Genomic DNA, 21,683 nt, shown 5'->3' with positions numbered 1-21,683 from the left:
GGAAGAAGGAATTTGAGTGTTCCAAAGGTGGCAGTGCCAGAGTTGTCATTAGCAAGCCAGGATGGTAAACTGCTAGGATGCCTCCAGGCTCAATTAATTACCAATAATGTAAGAAAAAGAATGTCCAGATCCAATGAAGCCAGGTTAAGCCTGACTCTAACTACTGAAAACTACAGTCTTCATGGCTCCCAGATTCCCGCCCCCCCACTCAATGCAGCACAATGGCTTTGCTTTCAATGGGCACAAGATAGGAAGAAGGAATTTGAGTGTTCCAAAGGTGGCAGTGCCAGGGGGGAGTGCTTAGGAAGTATACAAAAATCAAAGGCGTGAAACTGAATAATTTTGTCCCTTCCCAGCCAGCGAGCAGCGACAGTCCTGGTCACAGCAACAGACTTGTAAGTCCGAATTAGGGTTATTAAGTGAGGACTACCACTATTTATACCGGGAACTGAATTCTGGAATTGACCACATGAAGGTGGATTGTCAGATACCTCCCTGAGATGACAGAGCCGTATCTGAGAAGGAAGGAAGGCATCATGCAAAGGCAAGGAAGGAACACTGAATGAACGGCCTCGCTAACAGTACAGATAAGCCAGACAGGATCTGACTCCTCTAGAACAGGGGGCTCCAATCCTCCAACCAGGATTCCACAGCCAAGCTTTGCTGGCTGGGGAATCCTGGGAGTTGAAGTCCTCCAGGCTTAAAGTTGTCAAGGTTGGAGACCTCTATTCTAGAATCAATGAAAAATGCATAATGAAAAAATACATAATACTCAGAGTGTCTGGATTTTTTTTTTAAAAAATGGGCCTAATTTGCAAAGGCCTTCCTCTGCTACCATTTTTGTGATTTAAAAAATCAATTTCATGCAGTATCTACAATTCTGCTCAAAGAGGAAATAAACAAGTCTGGTCAGAGTCCTTCTCCTTCCTTTTATATTTGCTGAAGAACTCAGAAGCTCAGAATGATCAAGGCGTACTTTGAAAACAGCCATGTTGAAATTATTATCAGTGTCCAGAGGAAAAAGAACACCTCAAATCCACAGAAATGTAAGATAATTTTTCAGGGTTCTTTGGAGTATTGTAACTTCCTTCCACGCCCTGAAAATAAACCACATTTTTAACATCAACGAAGAAACCTACTTAAGTTCCAGGAGTTTCAAGTATTGTACAGTAACTCCATCGTGAGATGGAGCTACACACTTCAAGCAGCCAAATGGGACAAACCGTGAGACAGTGCCCAGAACCTGCAACCTTCTTGGGAAGCTGATCTGAAGGTGACTTTCATGGAGAAATCAAGCAGACACGTGATAGTCCAGGTCTCTCTTGGATTTTCTTTCTCCCACAATCTTCTAGTAAACTCTTTTTGTGCTCTCTTTTAAGATTTTACTCCAAGAGACAAGGAGACAAGGTAGTGTCTTGCTCAGCTGAAGCCACTCGACTCCCAGCAGACCCTGGATGGGCTCGTTCGGCTGTTCTCGTGGATGGGTAGAAAACATCCTAGAGTTGGACATTATGGCCTGAAGTCCCAATACATTAGTCATAAAGCATAAAAGCATCAAAATGCTAAACCTTCTGCAGAGCTTTCTTCCAAAACTGGCCTGAAGTCCCAATACATTAGTCATAAAGCATAAAAGCATCAAATGCTAAACCTTCTGCAGAGCTTTCTTCCAAAACTGGCCTGAAGTCCCAATACATTAGTCATAAAGCATAAAAGCATCAAATGCTAAACCTTCTGCAGAGCTTTCTTCCAAAACTGGCCTGAAGTCCCAATACATTAGTCATAAAGCATAAAAGCATCAAATGCTAAACCTTCTGCAGAGCTTTCTTCCAAAACTGGCCTGAAGTCCCAATACATTAGTCATAAAGCATAAAAGCATCAAATGCTAAACCTTCTGCAGAGCTTTCTTCCAAAACTGGCCTGAAGTCCCAATACATTAGTCATAAAGCATAAAAGCATCAAATGCTAAACCTTCTGCAGAGCTTTCTTCCAAAACTGGCCTGAAGTCCCAATACATTAGTCATAAAGCATAAAAGCATCAAATGCTAAACCTTCTGCAGAGCTTTCTTCCAAAACTGGCCTGAAGTCCCAATACATTAGTCATAAAGCATAAAAGCATCAAATGCTAAACCTTCTGCAGAGCTTTCTTCCAAAACTGGCCTGAAGTCCCAATACATTAGTCATAAAGCATAAAAGCATCAAATGCTAAACCTTCTGCAGAGCTTTCTTCCAAAACTGGCCTGAAGTCCCAATACATTAGTCATAAAGCATAAAAGCATCAAATGCTAAACCTTCTGCAGAGCTTTCTTCCAAAACTGGCCTGAAGTCCCAATACATTAGTCATAAAGCATAAAAGCATCAAATGCTAAACCTTCTGCAGAGCTTTCTTCCAAAACTGGCCTGAAGTCCCAATACATTAGTCATAAAGCATAAAAGCATCAAATGCTAAACCTTCTGCAGAGCTTTCTTCCAAAACTGGCCTGAAGTCCCAATACATTAGTCATAAAGCATAAAAGCATCAAATGCTAAACCTTCTGCAGAGCTTTCTTCCAAAACTGGCCTGAAGTCCCAATACATTAGTCATAAAGCATAAAAGCATCAAATGCTAAACCTTCTGCAGAGCTTTCTTCCAAAACTGGCCTGAAGTCCCAATACATTAGTCATAAAGCATAAAAGCATCAAATGCTAAACCTTCTGCAGAGCTTTCTTCCAAAACTGGCCTGAAGTCCCAATACATTAGTCATAAAGCATAAAAGCATCAAAATGCTAAACCTTCTGCAGAGCTTTCTTCCAAAACTGGCCTGGAAGTCAATAAACCTTCGCAACCTTGACATCTGGCTCAGTGCCAGCCTTCGGGATCCATCAATGGAGATGGGACAACCTTTTCAGTCTGGGATGAGGCCGGATGGCGTGAAAGAAAAGACAGCCTGACAACGCCACAGAATCCATCTGGAAGGCAGGTCTCCTTGGCTGGGCCAATGTTGCCAGTGCCACAACATCCACGTGAAGAATAGCAATGGCTGAAGTGCACAAGAGAGAGGAGAAATGGTAAATATTCAGAGTGGCGGCTGCTCCAGAGAAACATTGCTAGAGGAACTTTGCAGGGGCTCCCCACTTTCAAGAGTCCGGTTTTGGAAGGAGGAACACGAGACTGAAGCCGCTTCCAGAGAGTGCCCAGCTTGGGCTGCTGGACAGGCAGACCCTTCAGGTGTCGGCTTCCATTTGCCTGCCATTCTTGTCTCGGCAGTCCCCTTCCCGGCCCAGGCAGAGAAGCGCTGCAGATCCAGCTCAGTGCATTCCACCGGGGTGTGAGGCCAGCAATGCTGCGATTCCCTGGCGCAGGAGGAGGGCTGGAGGACCCTCAGGAGGCCCATCTTTCCCCACCAGTGTTGAACTCTTTGTTTCTCCTTAACAAGTAATACAGCTGGTCCCCGACTTATGACAACTGAGCCCAACATTTCTGTTGTTAAATGAGACATTTGTTAACTATGTTTTGCTCCATGTTACGACCTTTCTTGCCACAGTTGTTTATTGCAGTTGATAAGTTAGTAACCCAGCTGTTAAGTGAATTTGGCTTCCCATTGACTTTGCTTTTCAGAAGGACCCAATTCCACCCAAGAGGCTTCCAGAAGGTCAGATGAGAGCAAAGGCAGATCTGAGGAGGGCTGGCCTGGGCCATCAGGGCCTCTGCTGCGGTCCTCTCTGCCCTCGGAAAAGCCCCCGTGGAAGGAGCAGCCGTGGAGCCCAGAAGTCTCTATCAGAGGCTGCGTCTCCAAGGGGCTCCTGGTTTGGGGGGTCTTGGAAGTGACCGTCACCAGCTTGGACCAATCTGCATCAGGCTGTGGATGGGGGAGGTGGGATCCAGAAACATCCACTCCTGGGATAAACTGAAGAGCTCCGACAGGGCCTGAAATTAGGAAAATCCAGTTAAGATGGCCAGTTTCTCCAACCCACTCAGATGAAGATGGAAAGTCCTACAGCTGCTTGCCCAACTGAGGGAAAGGGAAGGCCACGGCCATGGAAGGCAGCCCGGCAGCCCTTTGGATTTATCTGAAAGCAAAAATGCAGCCACAACTTTCCTGGAATGGAGCAGCTGCCCGCTCCCCCCTCCTCAGCACCAATTTTGCCTTCACCTTCAAAGTGCTACACAGCCCTAAACCTTGCGGGGGGGGGGGAAATATATGAAAAAGATCAATTTCAACTGAAAATTGAAATTGATTAAAAAAAGTATATGGGCATTTTGGAAAATAAAATCACAAATGTATTGGGCAGGCAATTGTAAAGCAGCCTGAAATCAACAAGTTCTTCATTTTTATTTCACAGCCGTCATTGTTGATATGACAGTAGCCCCTGTTGTAAGTCACCCAGTGTCATTGGATACGAGATGGGTGGCAAACAGATTTCATGATAAATAAATAAACATCAACCAGGAGGAGGAAATCCCCCTTTTCCTCTGACTAAAACATCATTGGGCCAGAAGCCCACCTGGACCTCCTCCTCTCAGGGCCAGAAGGACCCAATTCCACCCAAGGGGCTCCCAGAGGGCCAGAGGAGAGCAAAGGCAGATCTGAGGAGGCTGGAGGACCCTCAGGAGGCCCATCTTTCCCCACCAGTGTTGAACTCTTTGTTTCTCCTTAACAAGTAATACAGCTGGTCCCCGACTTATGACAACTGAGCCCAACATTTCTGTTGTTAAATGAGACATTTGTTAACTATGTTTTGCTCCATGTTACGACCTTTCTTGCCACAGTTGTTTATTGCAGTTGATAAGTTAGTAACCCAGCTGTTAAGTGAATTTGGCTTCCCCATTGACTTTGCTTTTCAGAAGGACCCCAGGCCTCTGCTGCGGTCCTCTGCCTCGGAAAAGCCCCGTGGAAGGAGCAGCCGTGGAGCCCAGAAGTCTCTATCAGAGGCTGCGTCTCCAAGGGGCTCCTGGTTTGGGGGGTCTTGGAAATGACCGTCACCAGCTTAGACCAATCTGCATCAGGCTGTGGATGGGGGAGGTGGGATCCAGAAACATCCACTCCTGGGATAAACTGAAGAGCTCCGACAGGGCCTGAAATTAGGAAAATCCAGTTAAGATGGCCAGTTTCTCCAACCCACTCAGATGAAGATGGAAAGTCCTACAGCTGCTTGCCCAACTGAGGGAAAGGGAAGGCCACGGCCATGGAAGGCAGCCCGGCAGCCCTTTGGATTTATCTGAAAGCAAAAATGCAGCCACAACTTTCCTGGAGTGGAGCAGCTGCCCGCTCCCCCCTCCTCAGCACCAATTTTGCCTTCACCTTCAAAGTGCTACACAGCCCTAAACCTTGGGGGGGGGGGGAAATATATGAAAAAGATCAATTTCAACTGAAAATTGAAATTGATAAAAAAAGTATATGGGCATTTTGGAAAATAAAATCACAAATGTATTGGGCAGGCAATTGTAAAGCAGCCTGAAATCAACAAGTTCTTCATTTTTATTTCACAGCCGTCATTGTTGATATGACAGTAGCCCCTGTTGTAAGTCACCCAGTGTCATTGGATACGAGATGGGTGGCAAACAGATTTCATGATAAATAAATAAACATCAACCAGGAGGAGGAAATCCCCCTTTCCCTCTGACTAAAACATCATTGGGCCAGAAGCCCACCTGAACCTCCTCCTCTCTCAGGGCCAGAAGGACCCAATTCCACCCAAGAGGCTTCCAGAAGGTCAGATGAGAGCAAAGGCAGATCTGAGGAGGCTGGAGGACCCTCAGGAGGCCCATCTTTCCCCACCAGTGTTGAACTCTTTGTTTCTCCTTAACAAGTAATACAGCTGGTCCCCGACTTATGACAATTGAGCCCAACATTTCTGTTGTTAAATGAGACATTTGTTAACTATGTTTTGCTCCATGTTACGACCTTTCTTGCCACAGTTGTTTATTGCAGTTGATAAGTTAGTAACCCAGCTGTTAAGTGAATTTGGCTTCCCCATTGACTTTGCTTTTCAGAAGGGACCCCCAGGCCTCTGCAATTGTCATAAATATGAATCAGTTGCCAAGCGTCCAAATTATGATTCTGTGACCATGGGGATGCCACAAAGGTCGTAAGCGTGAAAAACAGCCGTAAATCACTTTTTCCTGAAGACTTGTAACTTCAGTCAGTCAGTAAATGAACTGTTTTAAGTCAAGGACTGCCTGTAATTTATAATTTTAAGAGGAGTGAATTATGTTTACACCTAATTAAGCTGAATCATAAGATACAAAATATTCTGCACACAAGGTGTGAACATGCTTGTCTTGTCTTCCATCCCAACCTGTCTGTCTTGACAAGTCTGGGTGAATGACGGTTTTGAACCTCATCTGCAGATCAAAGCATTAACTTCCCCGCACCCCAATTATGGAATTGACATTTGAATTCCAAGCATGGGAAGGGCCTTCTGAACATGTGCATGTTCCTCTCTTCAAACAAGTGAAAGAGCATCAGGCTTCTATGCAAAGCGCTGGAGGACTCATTCTTGAGTCTCGCAGAACATCTTCTCAAGGTTCACTTTGTACATCTCTAACTCAGAGCACGGTAAGCACATAAGAAAGAGACTCTAAATGGACACAGACTCCATCTTGGTTACTCTATGAAAACCCACTGGAGAAATTCACCTTCTGGGGGTCTGTAGGGAGACCTGAAGTTCCTGATGTCCAAGGAGGAAGCATCTGGCGGCAGTTCATGGAAACCAGTTGGCCCAGCAGATGTCCGAAATGTCACTCTCTGACCAGAGACATTCTGACTTCTCAAAAACACTTTAGAAACATGCAAACAAAAAGAAGAAGAAACAGGAGTTTACACACCTTGCAAGGAAGTCTCCACAATGAGGGAAGGCTCACACACTGGAGAGCCTTTTTGGGATTCTTCGTAATTGAATCACGTTTTATAAACATGCTTGTTGTTTTAATCTGTCCACTGAATGCATAGATACAGATGATGTTGGATACACTTTCATAAGGGTTTGTGCCCCGGCCAGGATGGGAGGGGTCGGGGGAGAAGTCTCAGGGACAGGTCATCTACCATAAGAGATATGGCAGATATGGGGTGGGCTGCTCTTGGAGAACACCCCATAGATACGTGGCTCAGTGGCACATTCTGGCACTATTACCAGACCTTCAAGTCTTTCAACTGTTGCTGCAGAATGCCTCTTTAACAAGGCTGCCCTCATCAAGGATGAGAGGGCCCACCTGGCATGTATATCAAAATCTGGCTGGTCTGGGACAAGATCTGGCTTAATTATCTGGGAAGAATTTGATCCTGTTTGGCCTGAGGAAATGAAGAGGGTCCTTGCGCCGTTAGCTCGGCCATCTCTGCATCAGATCCATCTCCCTCCTGGATGGTCAAGGCTACCTGGGACAGGAAATGTGCTTGAGGTTTGGAGGTGATTAATTCCTCTTTGAAAGAGCAGACCCCTGTCAAGGAGGCAGTGGTTCGTCCCCTCCTCCTCAAGAGGCAATTGGGAGGCTCCACCGTCCTGGTCAATTTCCAACCATCCCTTGTTAGGAAAATTGTAGAGATGGTGGTCGCACTGGAACTTCACAGCATCAACCTAGACTGGAGGACCTGACTAGTGGTGACATGATAGCAGTCTTCCAATATCTGAGGAGTTGCCACAAAGATGGGGTGGGGGCAGTGGTGGGATTCAAATCATTTAACAGCCGGTTCTCTGCCCTAATGATTTCTTCCAACAACCAGTTCGCCAAACTGCTCAGAAAGTTCACAACCAGTTCTCCCGAAGTGGTGCGAACTGGCTGAATCCCACCACTGGGTGGGGGGTTGGGGGAAGGGGTTCAGCCTATTTTCCAAAGCACCAGAAGACAGGGCAAGAAGCAATGGATGGAAATTAACCAAGGAGAGAAGCAACCTGGGACTAAGGAGAAATTTCCTGACGATGAGGATTTGTGACCTCTACATGCAGCTGCCCTTGAACGCATCCAGAAGCTTCAGCTGGCACAGAATGTGGTGGTGCAGGCAGTTAATGCCATTTGGTTTGGGCACATGCGGCTTCCAATATGCTTTCAGGTGCAATTCAAGTGGTTGAGGTTACCCTTAAAGCCAATGACGTTTAAGATTCAAAATGATTTCTGATGTTTTGAGTAGTTTGGAGAACTGGCAAATACCACCTCTGGCTGGCCCCAGAGTGGAATGGGAATGGGGATTTTGCAGTATCCTTCCCCTGGAGTGGGGTGGGAATGGAGATTTTGCAGTATCCTTCCCCTGCCATGCTCACCAAGCCACGCCCACAGAACCGGTAGTAAAAAAAAATTGGATTTCACTACTGCCTCAGACAATTAAGGAGACCTCAGGTGACTGACAGCAGGCAGGCACAATGTATGTATTGTTTCCATCACTGTTTATCTAGACTGAAGCCAAGAAAGTACAGCTCTCTGCTCTTGTGCCCTCAAGAGTGACTGCCAATTTTATACAGTGGTGCTTAAAAGTTTGCAAACCCTTTTGAATTTTCAATATTTCTCCATCAATAACTATCAACATGGTGCTGAAAAAGAGCTGAGAATCTTTAGGAGCACTAATAGTTCTTGTGACTCGGCTGGATTAAAGCTTTTGGGACATCTGGTTGCTGGTGTTGCCACGCAGGAAAAGAAAATCTGAAGAGAATTACGGGGAGAATTGGGAGTGTGTGAAGCATGAACTATGAACAGCTCAACACAGTGAAAGATGAAATGAAACAACCACAGATTGATATTGTAGGCACTGGCAAACTGAAATGGACTTGGATCAGCCACTTTCAGTCAGAAGATAATATAGTTCATTACTCAGGACATGAAAACAAAGTTGTTTTTCTAATTAGGAAGAAGACAGCCAGAAGAGTAGTTGTCTATAAGGCAGGCAGTGCCAGAATAATATCAATTAGACTTGATGTGCTGCTTGTGATTGGAGACTGGAATGGCAAAAGCTGGAAACATGAAAGAGGAAAATGTAGTTGGATTTTATGGCTTAGGAAACTGAAATGAAGCAGAGACTGATTTAGCCGTTTGCCAGGCCAATGATTTCTTCATAGCCAACACTTTTCTAACAACCAAACATGGACATCACCAAATGGCCTTTGCAGAAATCAAATTGCTTACTTATTGTTTACAGGACGGAGAAGAGCTCAGTTATAGGATCCAAAATGTGGGAAGGTGCTGATAGTGGAACAGATCAGGAAATGCTGATGCACAAACTCTTAAGTTGAGCTAAAGAAGGGAGCCAGTCAGTTTCCACAATATGATTGTGAACATGCAGGCACCGTTTTCAAGGAGAATTTTTGCTACTGGTTCTCCAGAACCTGTCAGAACCTGCTGGATTTCACCCCCGGTCTGAGGCCCCTCTCAGAGTCCCAGGTGAGGGCCTGCAAAATTTCCTGCAACACATCTGGAAACAGATGAAGCGGATGGCTTGTTCTGTGGCCTTCAGAGTCCTAGAGAGGCATTTCACAGCTGAGTCAAAAGGGTGAATGTTAATTATGCAGGTTCTGGCTCTACTCCTGAGGGCTTCGTGTCAAAACCAGAAGCTTTGGTTCTTCTTTCTCAGTTTCTCTCCTGGTGACAAAAACTGTCTGACTGCTCCAATTGGCATGGATTCTCCAGAACTGGATTCAAAGGCAGCCATCACGAAGGGTGGGGGGAGACTATGGGAGAAGAGGGGCTGCAAAACTCTTCCCCTTGCCATTTCTTCCTTGCCTCAACTATTCTAGTCAGCAATATTGGGAGAGAGCTTCCAAAGTTTCTGGGCTGCCTCGTTTCATCAGTTCAGCTCTCCGCAAGTCCTTCTCTAAGCTGGTCAGTTAGAGCCCAATCATTCCATCCCACATCTCTGGCCAATAATTTTAAATAATTCTACACCCAGATTCGACACTGACCCTGCTTAGTTTGCAGATTTTATGGCTGGTGGTCCCCCATCTCATGGGATCACTGAAACATCTATCAATCTTGGCACTAAGTTTGTATAATTGTTCAGCACAGGGTCATTGACCTAAATGAGGGCATGACTCATCTGGCCATCCTTTGTTTCAGCAAATTCCACACAAAGTTCACTTTGGTGCGATCTGTGGGAAACCCACAATGAGTCATGAAGGTCCAGAATTGGCCTTGGTCTTCTCCAAAGCCTTCTGGGAGCCCTCAGGGGAATGCAGAAATACTGGCTTTGCTGCAGGCGGCTGCAGCTGAGGTAAATTCTGTCCCAACTGTTGGATTTCTTGTGTTATGGAATTTTCCAAGTTCTTTCTACATCTGCCTGTTGTTGGTGTGGCAACAATTCTGCAGGAAGGTCTTCAGTGCTAGACTTGAGTGTCAGAGGCCATCTCGATCAACTAATGGGAAATTTCCAGTTTCTCTTGAAAGAGCACAGGGGGTCCTCGACTTAGGACCACAATTAAGTTCAATTGCTAAGCAGGGTCGTTGTTAAGTGAATTTTTCCCCAGTTTACCTTTTTTGCCACAGTTGTTAAGTGAATCATTGCAGTTGTTAAGTAATCATGTGGCTGTTAAGTCCCCCCCCACCGCTGACTCTGCTTATTGGAAGCCAGTTGGGAAGGTCTCAAATCACAAATAGAATAACAGAGTTGGGAGGGACCTTAGAGGCCTTCTAGTCCAAACCCCTGCTTAGGCAGGAAACCCTCCACCACTTCAGACAAATGGTTATCTAACATCTTCTTAAAAACTTCCAGTGTTGGAGCATTCACAACTTCTGGAGGCAAGTCGTTCCACTGATTAATTGTTCTAACTGTCAGGAAATTTCTCCTTAGTTCTAAGTTGCTTCTCTCCTTGATTAGTTTCCATCCATTGCTTCTTGTTCTACTCTCAGGTGCTTTGGAGAACAGCCCGATTCCCTCTTCTTTGTGGCAACCCCTGAGATATTGGAACACTGCTATCATGTCTCCCCTAGTCCTTCTTTTTATTAAACTAGACATACCCAGTTCCTGCAACTTTTCTTCATATTTTTTAGCCACCAGTCCCTTAATCATCTTTGTTGCCCTGACCCTGCGACTCTACAACCGTCATAAATGCATGCCAGTTGCTAAGCGTTCGAATTCCGATCATGTGACCATGGGGATGCTACTACGGTTGTGACTGTAGGACAAGACATAGGTCACTTTTTCAGTGCCACTGTAATTCTGAACGGTCACTAAGCGAATGGTGTAAGCACTACCTGTACGAGATTTGCAAAATTAGTAGAGCAGACTTTTGTTGAGACTGGTTGTCAGGGATCTGCCAGTCTGTTTTATCCAGTATCTCCTCCCCTCTTTTTATATCCCACTGAATCATCTGCCTGAGCTGCTTCCAAATATTATCTCATTTCTCAGGACTTAAAAATATGTTTCTGCCCTTTTTGTCTCGGTAACATCCGTGCGTATTTTCATCAAGTCATCTTCCTTACTCTGTACGAGACTAAAAACCCTGGTTGGAGAGGGACCCATTTCCCTTTGCAAGTGTGGGGAAAGGAGGGGCAACTGCAGGCAGAACCCACTCACCATGTTGGCACTGGCTCTTCCAGAATTGCTGGCAGTAGAGAATGGCGACCGTCAGGAGGACCAGCGCCAGGAGTGCCAGGGCACTGCTTGTGAGCACCACCAGAGCCGGGTCTTGGGCAGGTTCCGTGGAACTTTCTTCTAAGCCAATTCTAGAAAGGCCTACCAAGATCAAAAACATCATTCAAAGCAGGAAGGCTGTTATGTACAAGCTGGGTTGACAAAATCACAGATGAGGAGGGGATAAGCCACCTGGGAAAGCCAAGGGAAATCATCAAAAGCATTAAAAAGTGAAAGTTGGACTATTTCAGATACATGATGCGACACCTGGAAAAATACACCATACTTCACTTAATCCTCCAGGGAAAGATTGAAGGCAAACAAGGTCCAGGCAGAAGAAGAACATCATGGCTTCAAAATCTAAGGGACCAGTTTGGACAAAACTCAGCAGCACTTTTTCATGTGGCTGTTGATAAAAATAGGATCGCCAACATGATTGCCAACGTCCGATGATGGATATGGCAGAAGAAGAAGAAGAAAGCAGTCTTCTCTTCTCGTCTTCTATTTGATGGGCAACAAATCTCAGTTATGGACCTGCCTTTGGCTAGACAGGTTGTGTGTGCGCTCCATAATGCAGAATGGAACATTTCCATCTCCCAAATGCAAAATGAGGTTTGTTCCAATTTCCCAGGAATCAGCAACAACAGAAGTTCCCTCTTCCTATCTTGCTGACTGGGTGTGTGTGTGTGTGTGTGCTGCTTTGCTCTTGTGAGTGTACAGCTACTAAACACCTTCCAGCCTTCCTACTTAGAGGACAGCGTAAAGCGAGGCTTAGCATGCCTTGCAGCTGAACTGGAATATATTAGAAATGAAAAATAAATAAAAGCATTTTCAGCAGGGCAATACAGATTCCGTTCAGATGGAAAACATGTGCTTGGAACCTGAACTCACCACTGCAAAACCTCTTAAGGAATAGGTGTTTCTAGCCCTCTTGACTGTAACAACATCTCAAAATGGCACTAGGTCTCAAGACTTTTATAGGCCATGACGTCAGGCAGCTTTGGCTGGGCTTTCTTCCTGTTGATCAGGAGTCAGCACTGATAGGCTCTGCAGGGTTTCCACATACCTCACAAGGCTAATAGGAGCAGGGCATTACTGAAAATAAAGTATAATTTACTCATCGTGCATCCAGAGGCACAACTAAATAAATGCCAATGATTATCGATTTGCTCTCCACCTCAGATGCCAATGCACCATTTGCAGAATCAAACTTCCCCGATATGCAATTTCATATATGGAGGCCAAGGGTGTGATGGCTCAGCACTTAAAGATGCTGAGCTTGTCAGCTGGAAAGCTCACAGTCTGGGTTCGAGACCCGAGTGCTATGTGACGGGGCGAGCTCCTGTTCCTTGCTCCAGGTCCTGCTCACCTAGCAGTTTGAAAGCATGCAAACGTGAGTAGATAAATAGGTACTACTTTGGTGGGAAAGTAACAATGTTCTGAGCACCTTGTCGTATAGTCATGCAGGGCACATGACCACAGAAGTATCTTTGGACAACACTGGCTCCCTTGGCTAAGAAATGGTGATGAGCAATAGACCTTCGCATGGGACATGACTGGACAGGGGAATCCTTTACCTTTACTTCTATGTAGGCAGGGAGCCCAAATATTTGGCAAACCTCAATCTTGCTGCAGTGTAGAACAGGGCTGTCCAAACTTGACAACTTAAAGACTTGTGGATTTCAACTTCCAGAATTCCTCAGCCAGCTATGGCATTGGGGAAGTTTATTTTTATTTATTTATTTATTTATTTATTTATTTATTTATTTATTTATTTATTTATTTATTTATTTATTTATTTATTTTGTCACACAGTATATGTAAGCATAAGCATGAAATAACTAAACAATATATAAGCATATATATAAGCATGAGTATATAATAACTATATTAATTGGATATAACGAAAGGAAACGATAGGACAGGAACGGTAGGCACGCTTGTGCTCTTATGCATGCCCCTTATAGTCCTCTTAGGAATGGGGTGAGGTCAATAGTAGACAGTTTTTGGTTGAAGCTTTGGGGATTTTGGGAAGAGACCACAGAGTCAGGTAGTATATTCCATGCATTAGCAACTCTGTTACTGAAGTCATATTTTCTGCAATCAAGATTGGAGCGGTTAACATTAAGCTTAAATCTATTGTGTGCTTGTGTATTGTTGCAATTGAAGCTGAAGTAGTCTTTGACAGGAAGGACATTGCAATAGATGATTCTATGAGTTAATCTCAGGTCATGTCAAAGTTGAAGTCCACAAGTCTTAAACGTTGCCAGATTTGGAGACCTTGGTGTAAAACTCCCATCAGGAGGTTGAGTCCTGAAGCATAATGAGGACAAGGAGCTCCTAGAAGCCTAGTTAGTACTTACACTGTGGTTCGGAGGATGGGGTCTGCTTTGTGCAGGGCACACATTCGAGGTCCTGGAATCCACCAATCTGAGTTTTGCTGTAGAACCTATAAAGAGGAAGAAAATTGGGCCAATGTTTAATATGGAGGAGCTGTAGAGGGCTACTCAGCATCTGAGCATGGGCAGAGGGCACCAGAGGCTTTTCAAAGACTGCAAAACCCATTACTCTCAGTTAACTACTTCTGCACCTGGCTCCTTGCTCCCTGGCTGCACTGAGGACCGATTCATACACCAAAATCATTTCCAGTGCACTGAATATGTAATCAGGAGACCTGTTTATAATCCATAACAAATTCAATGAAATCAATCAATCCAGTTCATATTTAATGTACCTTAGAGCAGCCCAAAGTGAACTGAATTAGCAGGGAGGCGCCAAGATCAAAGTGCAGAGGAAATAAGTGTGTAAGTGGCTTCTTTCCTGCTCCCATGTTCATCTGATTTTCCTGAGCTCTGCCAGTCCTCACCATGCCAACGTTACTCCTTGGTGCAAGGATCTTGGGCATATGGAAAAGCAGGATTATGAGCAGCCCACCTAGTGAACTGGCCACTTTCTGTTTGTTCCTGTGAGGGATGAGGGAAGAACACCAGCAGGAGAGTCAAAATTATTCATTCCCCACAAAAACACACAATTGTGAAGATGGTTCCAGCTGGGTGGCAAGAGACTGGAGGCAAACGTGACAACTGCCAAGCATCCATTTTCAATCACAAGGGAGAAGGCAATGAACAACCACTTGCCAAGAAAATCATTTGGTTAAATGATATAAAGTGATTGACAATATTGTGCCAGGCCCTTTGTATTAGAAGGCACTCAACATGCTACTGAAGTAATGATCATGTTTATATTATTATTATTATTATTATTATTATTATTATTATTATTATTATTATTATTATTATTATTATTATTATTATTATTAAATTAAAGCCTCTGAGATATCTGGTTGCTGGATGCTCACAGGCCACAAAAGTTTATGAAGGGATTTCCAAAGTTTGGACTCTCTCAGTCAACTGCCAGGAAGATTGTGTACAAATGGCAGCAATTCGACACCATTGTGAACAGCAATCAGGACACATGGGAGATCTCAAAGAACCCAATCTATCTTTCCCTCGCAGGATTTGATTTTCTTGGTGATGCTCTTAAAAAGGTAATTGAGCTTACTTGAGCACCCCATCACAACCACAAATGGACCCTCAATAGCTGCCCAGTTCTGCATTTACCGTTAAGAGGTTTTGTTTTGATCAAAGGCTCCCAGTGGAACCGGACAGCCTTACCCGGGGAAGCAGCCTCCACAGGTGGCATCGGAGGTGGTGCTGCAGTTGGACTTCTGGGCCCGGTTGATCAGTGCGCAGGAGAGGCAGGACTTGCAGCCATGCGGTCCCCAGCTGTCCTTGAACCTCCTGGGCTGGCATGGGGTGCAGTCAGCCTCCTTCCCTTCCCCATAGCCACACTCCTGCAAGAGACACATCCTGAGAGTGTTATTCTGTCTATGCATACAGAAAAATCATGGGAGGGTGGGGATTGAGGGAAGAAGGGAGGGTGGTGGGGAGGAGGATTTCTGTTTTACAGAGAAAATGCTGTGAATTACTTTGCAGAGGTGACTGTCAGCATTCCAGAAAACCCCCCTTGCCGAAAAGACTCCGAAGCTGACAGTGACGATCTTCCAGCTATTCCAATAAGAGTAATTTAGCACCAAAATTGTCATGAAATAGGTTCATTATGACAATCCATTTAGCATACTCTTCACTGTTGTCTTTTCACCTGGCTAAAAGAACATCTGCCACTCCTACTGTAGTCTCAGCAAACACAACACCTTTAAACCAGCTTTAAAGCTGAAGAATTTGGGGAGGGGGGTAAATGGTCTTTTTTCAGGTAAATACAATATATATACTTTTGAAGGGTGAGATTATGTAAAGACAGGATCGTGGTTTATCCCACAGACTAAAAATGTCAGAGAAAAACATTTGATTCTAAAGCGCAATGCCAATTTGCAAAAAAGGAACAAAGTGGAGCAACAGTTTAATTTTGAAAATGCCTGACTGATTTCATTTGAAATAAAATGGCTTTAAGTTGAAGACTACAGTCATAAACTGTAGACTGTTTATGTGGTAGACTCAAAGAGTTTCATATGCAAATTCCATTGGACAGAATAGAACAATAAACTTTATTGTCACCTTGCATGTACATTAATCGGCATACATTAAAATGAAATTTCGTTGCATACAGCTCCCAAAGGGTTGTCGTCTCCAATATACACTTCATAAACATGCATAAATAAATAAATAAATAAATAAATAAATAAATAAATAAATAAATAAATAAATAAATATAAAATTATGCATATACCCACATACCCTCATATATTCTATGACGCAGAGAAACAACACAGTCTAGTTTGGATGTACACATGTACATGGCAAGAAAAACGATTCAGTTACAAAATCTGGGAGTCCTGCTAGAAATGCTTAGAAACCTCCTCCCAGAGGGGAGCAACAAAAACAGACCATAAAGTGGATGTGTGGGGTCTCTAACAATGCTTCCAGCTCTAAGCACAGAGCGCTTATAAGCAGTATCCTGAATGATGGGAAGCAAGCTTCCTATAATCTTTTTAGCTGTCCTCACCACTCTCCGTAGGGACTTTCTATCTGAGGCGCTGCAGCCACCAAACCAAACCAAACAGTGATGCATCGTGCCGCTCAATTGTGCCTCCTGTAAAAAGTGGTCAGGACAGAAGGAGAAAGAGGTGCTCTCCTCATCCAAGGCAGGAAATGCAGATGCTGGTTTGAACGCTGGTTTGCACTAAGGATGATGTGTGGAGAGACCAGTTCAGATTGTTAGTTATCTTTTTGTTGTAGTTGTTGTTAGTTGCGGTCGTGTCCGACCCATCGTGATCCCATGGACAACATTCCTCCAGGCCTTCCTGTCCTCTACCATCCTCTGGAGTCCATTGAAGCTCATGCCAACTGCTTCAGTGACTCCATCCAGCCACCTCATTCTCTGTTGTCCCATTCTTCTTTTGCCTCAATCTTTCCCAGCATTAGACTCTTCTCCAGTGAGTCCTTCCTTCTCATTAGTTATCTAGTATATAATATTAGTTATCTAGTATAACTAAATTAGTTATCTAATATAATCAGCTGGTGTCAGGTGCAAAAGCTAGGGTGCAAATATCTGAAAAGGCATAATAAGCGCATCTTATGGTTACCTTGGAAAGTTCGAATCCAGGGCCGCACTCCTTGCAGGGGCTGCATACGCCATGATCATCCAGGTATTCGCCCTCTCGGCATTCCATGGAGTTTGCAATGGATTGGGATGCAAGAACCTGTTGGGAAAAACACCTTAGGAGCCAGCATGATGTGGCATCTCAACTCACTAGGAAGGGAGTGTGAGCACCATCTCCCCAATAACCCTTCCACACAACACCACAGACTGAGCAAAGCAGAAATACTACGTTTTTTAAAAAAGGCTTCCATGACATTCATCCAGAATTCCCGATAAAGTCCAGGAGGCGCACACGGAATTGGATCAGTAAATTCCACTCAGACGTAGTTTCCAACAGACTTCAAAAAAAGCTAAAATAATATCACTTTGATAATATATATTTGATCTATATTTAATAATATATATTTGATCAAATTGATATAATATCAATTTGATCAATAAATAAATAAACTTCTAAAAGCTGGCAAACCACAAGGCAGAGTTGAAAGCTACCATCCAATTGTCCCTTTGAGCTCCTGCTTCAAACTCCTGGAAAGATTAATTATAAGCAAGATAGGTTCCATAATAGATGAACATCAGTCCGTGGAACAAGCCGGCTTCCAACAGGACTGGAACCCTGTAGATCAGGGGTCACCAACCTTTCAGGCCACAGGGACCACTAAATTCATAATTTAAAATCCTGCGGACCACTAATATGATCTGCTTAATGAACGGCTGGGTGGGCATGGCCAACTCAATTTCACTTGCATCGAGGGGCTCCTTGTTGGCTTCTACTCGCCCTTCCCCTCCTAGCCATTTCTCGCCTGCCTGCCTGGGTTCCTTAGGGCCCCAATAGGAAGCTGCTGTTGGAGCTAAGCAGCCAAACCACCAGGAAAAAGAGTTGGCAAAACAGCTGGCTCAGTTGAATCTGACCGAGAAGGAAGCTCAGCAGAAGCACCTTACTGAGGACTAGGAGCATAGGCTTTCCAAGCAGAGGGAAGACCTGCGGGAGTGCAAGGCCAGGTACTGGCACCTGGAAGCTCAGCAGGCTGAGATGATCAGCCAGTTCCAGGCCATGATGCAGTCCCACTGGAACAAGGCCCTCCGGCTCTTCGCCACCAGTGGCGCTTCCCTCCAGCCTTTGCCCAAAGCCCCACACCAGGGGGCTGAAACAGACCCAAGTCGGAATTCCTGCCCCCCTCTGACCCACACCCTGAAGTGGGACACTCTCTGCAGCAACACAAACATTCATTGCACATCTCCGTCCCAGGGACCATAGTTTGAGGACCCCTGAGTTAGTGCAATATAAAAAATGCAAATAATTTTTCTGTGGACCACCAAAATTTTCTCACAGACCATCAGTGTGGTGACCGCTGGCTGTAGATCATGTGTGAAGCTTAACATATTGAAGCAGGATTCCAAGGAGGCCTCAAAACCACGGCTGTGTTCGTAGGCCTAAGGGCAGGATATGGCACAGCTTGGAAGGACGGGTTGTTATACAAACTGCGCCATATTATGCCCTGCAAAAAGCATTATTGACTAATTAACAAAATGCTGAGTGATAGGTCCTCTCAGATAATAATGGGAAACAATGTAAGAAAGATCATTCTACCCTCTGGAAAAAATGTAGTTGCCCCTAAAAGCAGCTTTAAGAAAAGGAAGGTGGTCCCTGGTGGTGGAAGGAGAACCCAGAGTCTCAACCAGCCCAAAGAGAAACCCAGAAACTGGAGTGAAATGCTACCGGTTCAGGTAAATTGGTAGTGATAAAAACAACCAGTTTGGGCGAACCGGTAGTAAAAAAAAAAAAGCTACTGGTTCTGGTATACTGGTAGTTAGCTACCAGTTCAGTTGAACCAGCAGTTTAAAAAAGCTACCAGTTCCTCCCAACTGGTATTTCCAATGATCAGCTGTGCAGCGGAAGTCCTGCTTTCTAGCAAAGCTAAACTGTGCTGTGCAGCTGATTTCCGCCCCCCCTCGGTGTTCTACTCACCTTCCTAAAACTCCTTTTGGTGTGTATTGTGCATGCGTGTGTGCGCAGAGCGTACATTTGGTGTGCACTGGGCATGCACACGCAGCATGTGTTTGGCATGCAGCGTACATGCACAGCCAGTAAATCAGTAGCAAACCTGTTCAGATTTCACCACTGCCAGAGACCCTCACAGACAAGGGAGGTTCCTGGTTCAGAGAGCAGCTGCAGAAAAGGGCACCTGAACTGGAAGGATCAACTAGCACAGCCACTGGGTTCTGCTTGCTGACCAACAGTTGTGCGCTTTTCAAGAGGAACAGTGCACCGAGTCGCTCTGAAGTTGAACAGCGAGCAGCGAGGTCTCACCAGCCTTGCAGGGCTGCTATGCTTCTACCTCACCTGCCGATGGCCACATTGGGGTAAGGTGGGCTGAGGTGCTGCCAAGGTGCAGTGCCGAACCCTCACCCAGGGAGCTGTGGGCAAGTCAAGGGCAACCCGGGTGTAACATATCATTACGCAAAGGCTGCGGTTTCCTTGCCTGCCTCAGACAGGGGGACACAAGTCCCAACAGCGGCATTTGCAGGATAACATCGCTGGGGGCATCACGACTTTGGTTTGTTATAGATCCCACCTTTCCACAGCTTCTTATCCGCAGGGGGGACTTTTACCTGAGTCACAATGATCAGCGTGAGACGCAGCGCAGCTCCCTTCTCCATGTTAAACCGCTTTGTTAGCAGCTCTTCAGAATACAAGCTACGCAGAAACGAAAACATAAGTATTTTCCCCAAAGCCCCATTTCTCTCCCCTCCAATAATCTCTTCTGTTTCAAGACAGTGTTTGCTTATGTTTATGGTTTGGTTTAGCTAAAAAGAATTGGACAACTCTCCCAAATTAGAGTTACTTAAGATTCGGATTAAGAATTAAGATTCAGATTGCATGCCTATTTATGGTATGAGAAGGTCAAAGTAAATGTTGATGTCACAACCACTTTCTTTACTGAAATCTAAAGAGCAGCTGGAATGAGAAGGATGAGTTTGCCATTGGTTTACATATTTACAACTGAAAAAAAGATTTAAATTAGATAAAAAAGCTATGGATTTGATTTTGTAAATATGAATTGGAAATATTGTATGGTAGCATACATAATATTGCTACAGTTTATAAATTGCTATTGAACTTGGAGAATGAGTATGTAAAGCATGCTATGATTCAGCGGGCAAAGAGTTTTGGATATAATATAATGCTTGAGCAATAGGAAAACATGTGGACGAAAGATTTAAAATTTACATTTAATTATAATTTAAAAGAAAATTTCTATGTGATAATGTAATGATGATGTTCGTCCATCATGTTCAAAGAGGACTTTGACATCTAACAGGTTGTGGGCTGTCCATGATGTGTCCGCAGATGGTTGGTAAGGCCAATACAGACACAGAATGTTCTGCCACATGTCGGGCAGACATGTGTGGGCACCATTGTTGCAGCATTTGCAGCTCTGGCTTTGTGGAAAGCTCGCTTCTCTTGTGCTATGGTTGATATGATATATGATATGATATGGTACCATTGGTATCTTAACGGTGGAGAAATAAATAGTCAAGAATGTATAAAAGTACTTCAAATGAATGTTGGAAATGTAAATGTATAAAGGAACTTTTTACAATTATGGTGGACTTCTGATGAAGCAAACTAATAATTGGAGTAGGATTCGCATCTTAATACAGAAGATTCTCAGTGTAATTGATTTTGGACTTAATTGATAAACAACTTGAAAAAAAAGCTAGAACCTTGATAACATATGCCGACAGCAGCAAGAATACAAAAAAAAACAAACGGAAGGATGCTTTGATTCCCAATGGATGAAAGACTACAAAAGTTGATGCAGTTAGCAGAGATGGCTAAATTGACTTTTAATTAAAGGAAAGAACACAATTTTGTTTTTACTTGGAAACCACTTTTGGAGTTTGTGCTTGAGGTGGGGAAAAAAGTGAAATTCTGATTCTGGGTTTTGCTGATTAGATAGGCTTTTGTTATAGAAAAGGCTATACTACAGAATTACGTAAAAGTAACAAGTTGAGGATGCTGTGTTACTGTCTTATTCTACTGCACAAAAAGTCCATGCATTCTTTTTCTTTTTCCCTGACACTTTTTCCCCTTCCCTTCTTCCTCCCCTATTTTCCCATTTCCATTTTTCTTTGCAGTTCATATTTGGATAAACTAATAAAAAAATATCAAGGCAGGACCAATGAAGAAAGACGGATCCACTCACCGGCCGATCCCCGCCGCCTCCGCCGAATCGGGCCAGGTAAGCAACGCGTGGCGGCAGCTCCGCTTCTCGTCCCGCCAGCACCAGCCGGCTTAGAGCCCGGGACGTGTCGGGACTTGCCCGGCGCTGCTCGCCCTGCCCAGCCGGGAGGGAGGGAAAGCGGGAGGGAGGGCCGGCTTACACGCCCCTCTCCGCGGGCTCCTCGGGGGAGGCGAAGGTCGGGCGGTGGAGAAAGCCAGGGACCCCCGCCCGGCGCTGCTCGGCCGGCGGAGCGGAGAGGACGCGGCGCCTGCCGGGGTCGGCGGGGGCGAAGGGACGCGCGGCTTCG

The 21,683-nt window shown here is 44.7% G+C and overlaps 1 protein-coding gene across 1 annotated transcript; it reads right to left on the bottom strand.

Moving 5' to 3' along the window:
• Positions 1-411: 411 nt before the first annotated feature.
• On the bottom strand, positions 412-21,446 carry EDA2R (ectodysplasin A2 receptor). The gene is made up of 11 exons (XM_058154643.1): positions 21,359-21,446; positions 19,761-19,845; positions 17,131-17,247; positions 15,203-15,381; positions 13,892-13,977; positions 11,472-11,630; positions 6,617-6,757; positions 4,829-5,053; positions 3,602-3,904; positions 2,770-3,457; positions 412-1,568 (listed from the first exon to the last, which is right to left on the bottom strand). The coding sequence occupies exons 2-10, from the start codon at positions 19,806-19,808 to the stop codon at positions 3,054-3,056; spliced, it is 1,662 nt and encodes a 553-aa protein (XP_058010626.1). The 5' UTR covers positions 19,809-19,845; positions 21,359-21,446; the 3' UTR covers positions 412-1,568; positions 2,770-3,053.
• Positions 21,447-21,683: the final 237 nt, after the last annotated feature.

Source organism: Ahaetulla prasina, chromosome 11, assembly GCF_028640845.1.
Source record: "Ahaetulla prasina isolate Xishuangbanna chromosome 11, ASM2864084v1, whole genome shotgun sequence".
Classification (NCBI taxonomy): domain Eukaryota; kingdom Metazoa; phylum Chordata; class Lepidosauria; order Squamata; family Colubridae; genus Ahaetulla; species Ahaetulla prasina.
This window is presented reverse-complemented; position numbering and strand designations above follow the sequence as displayed.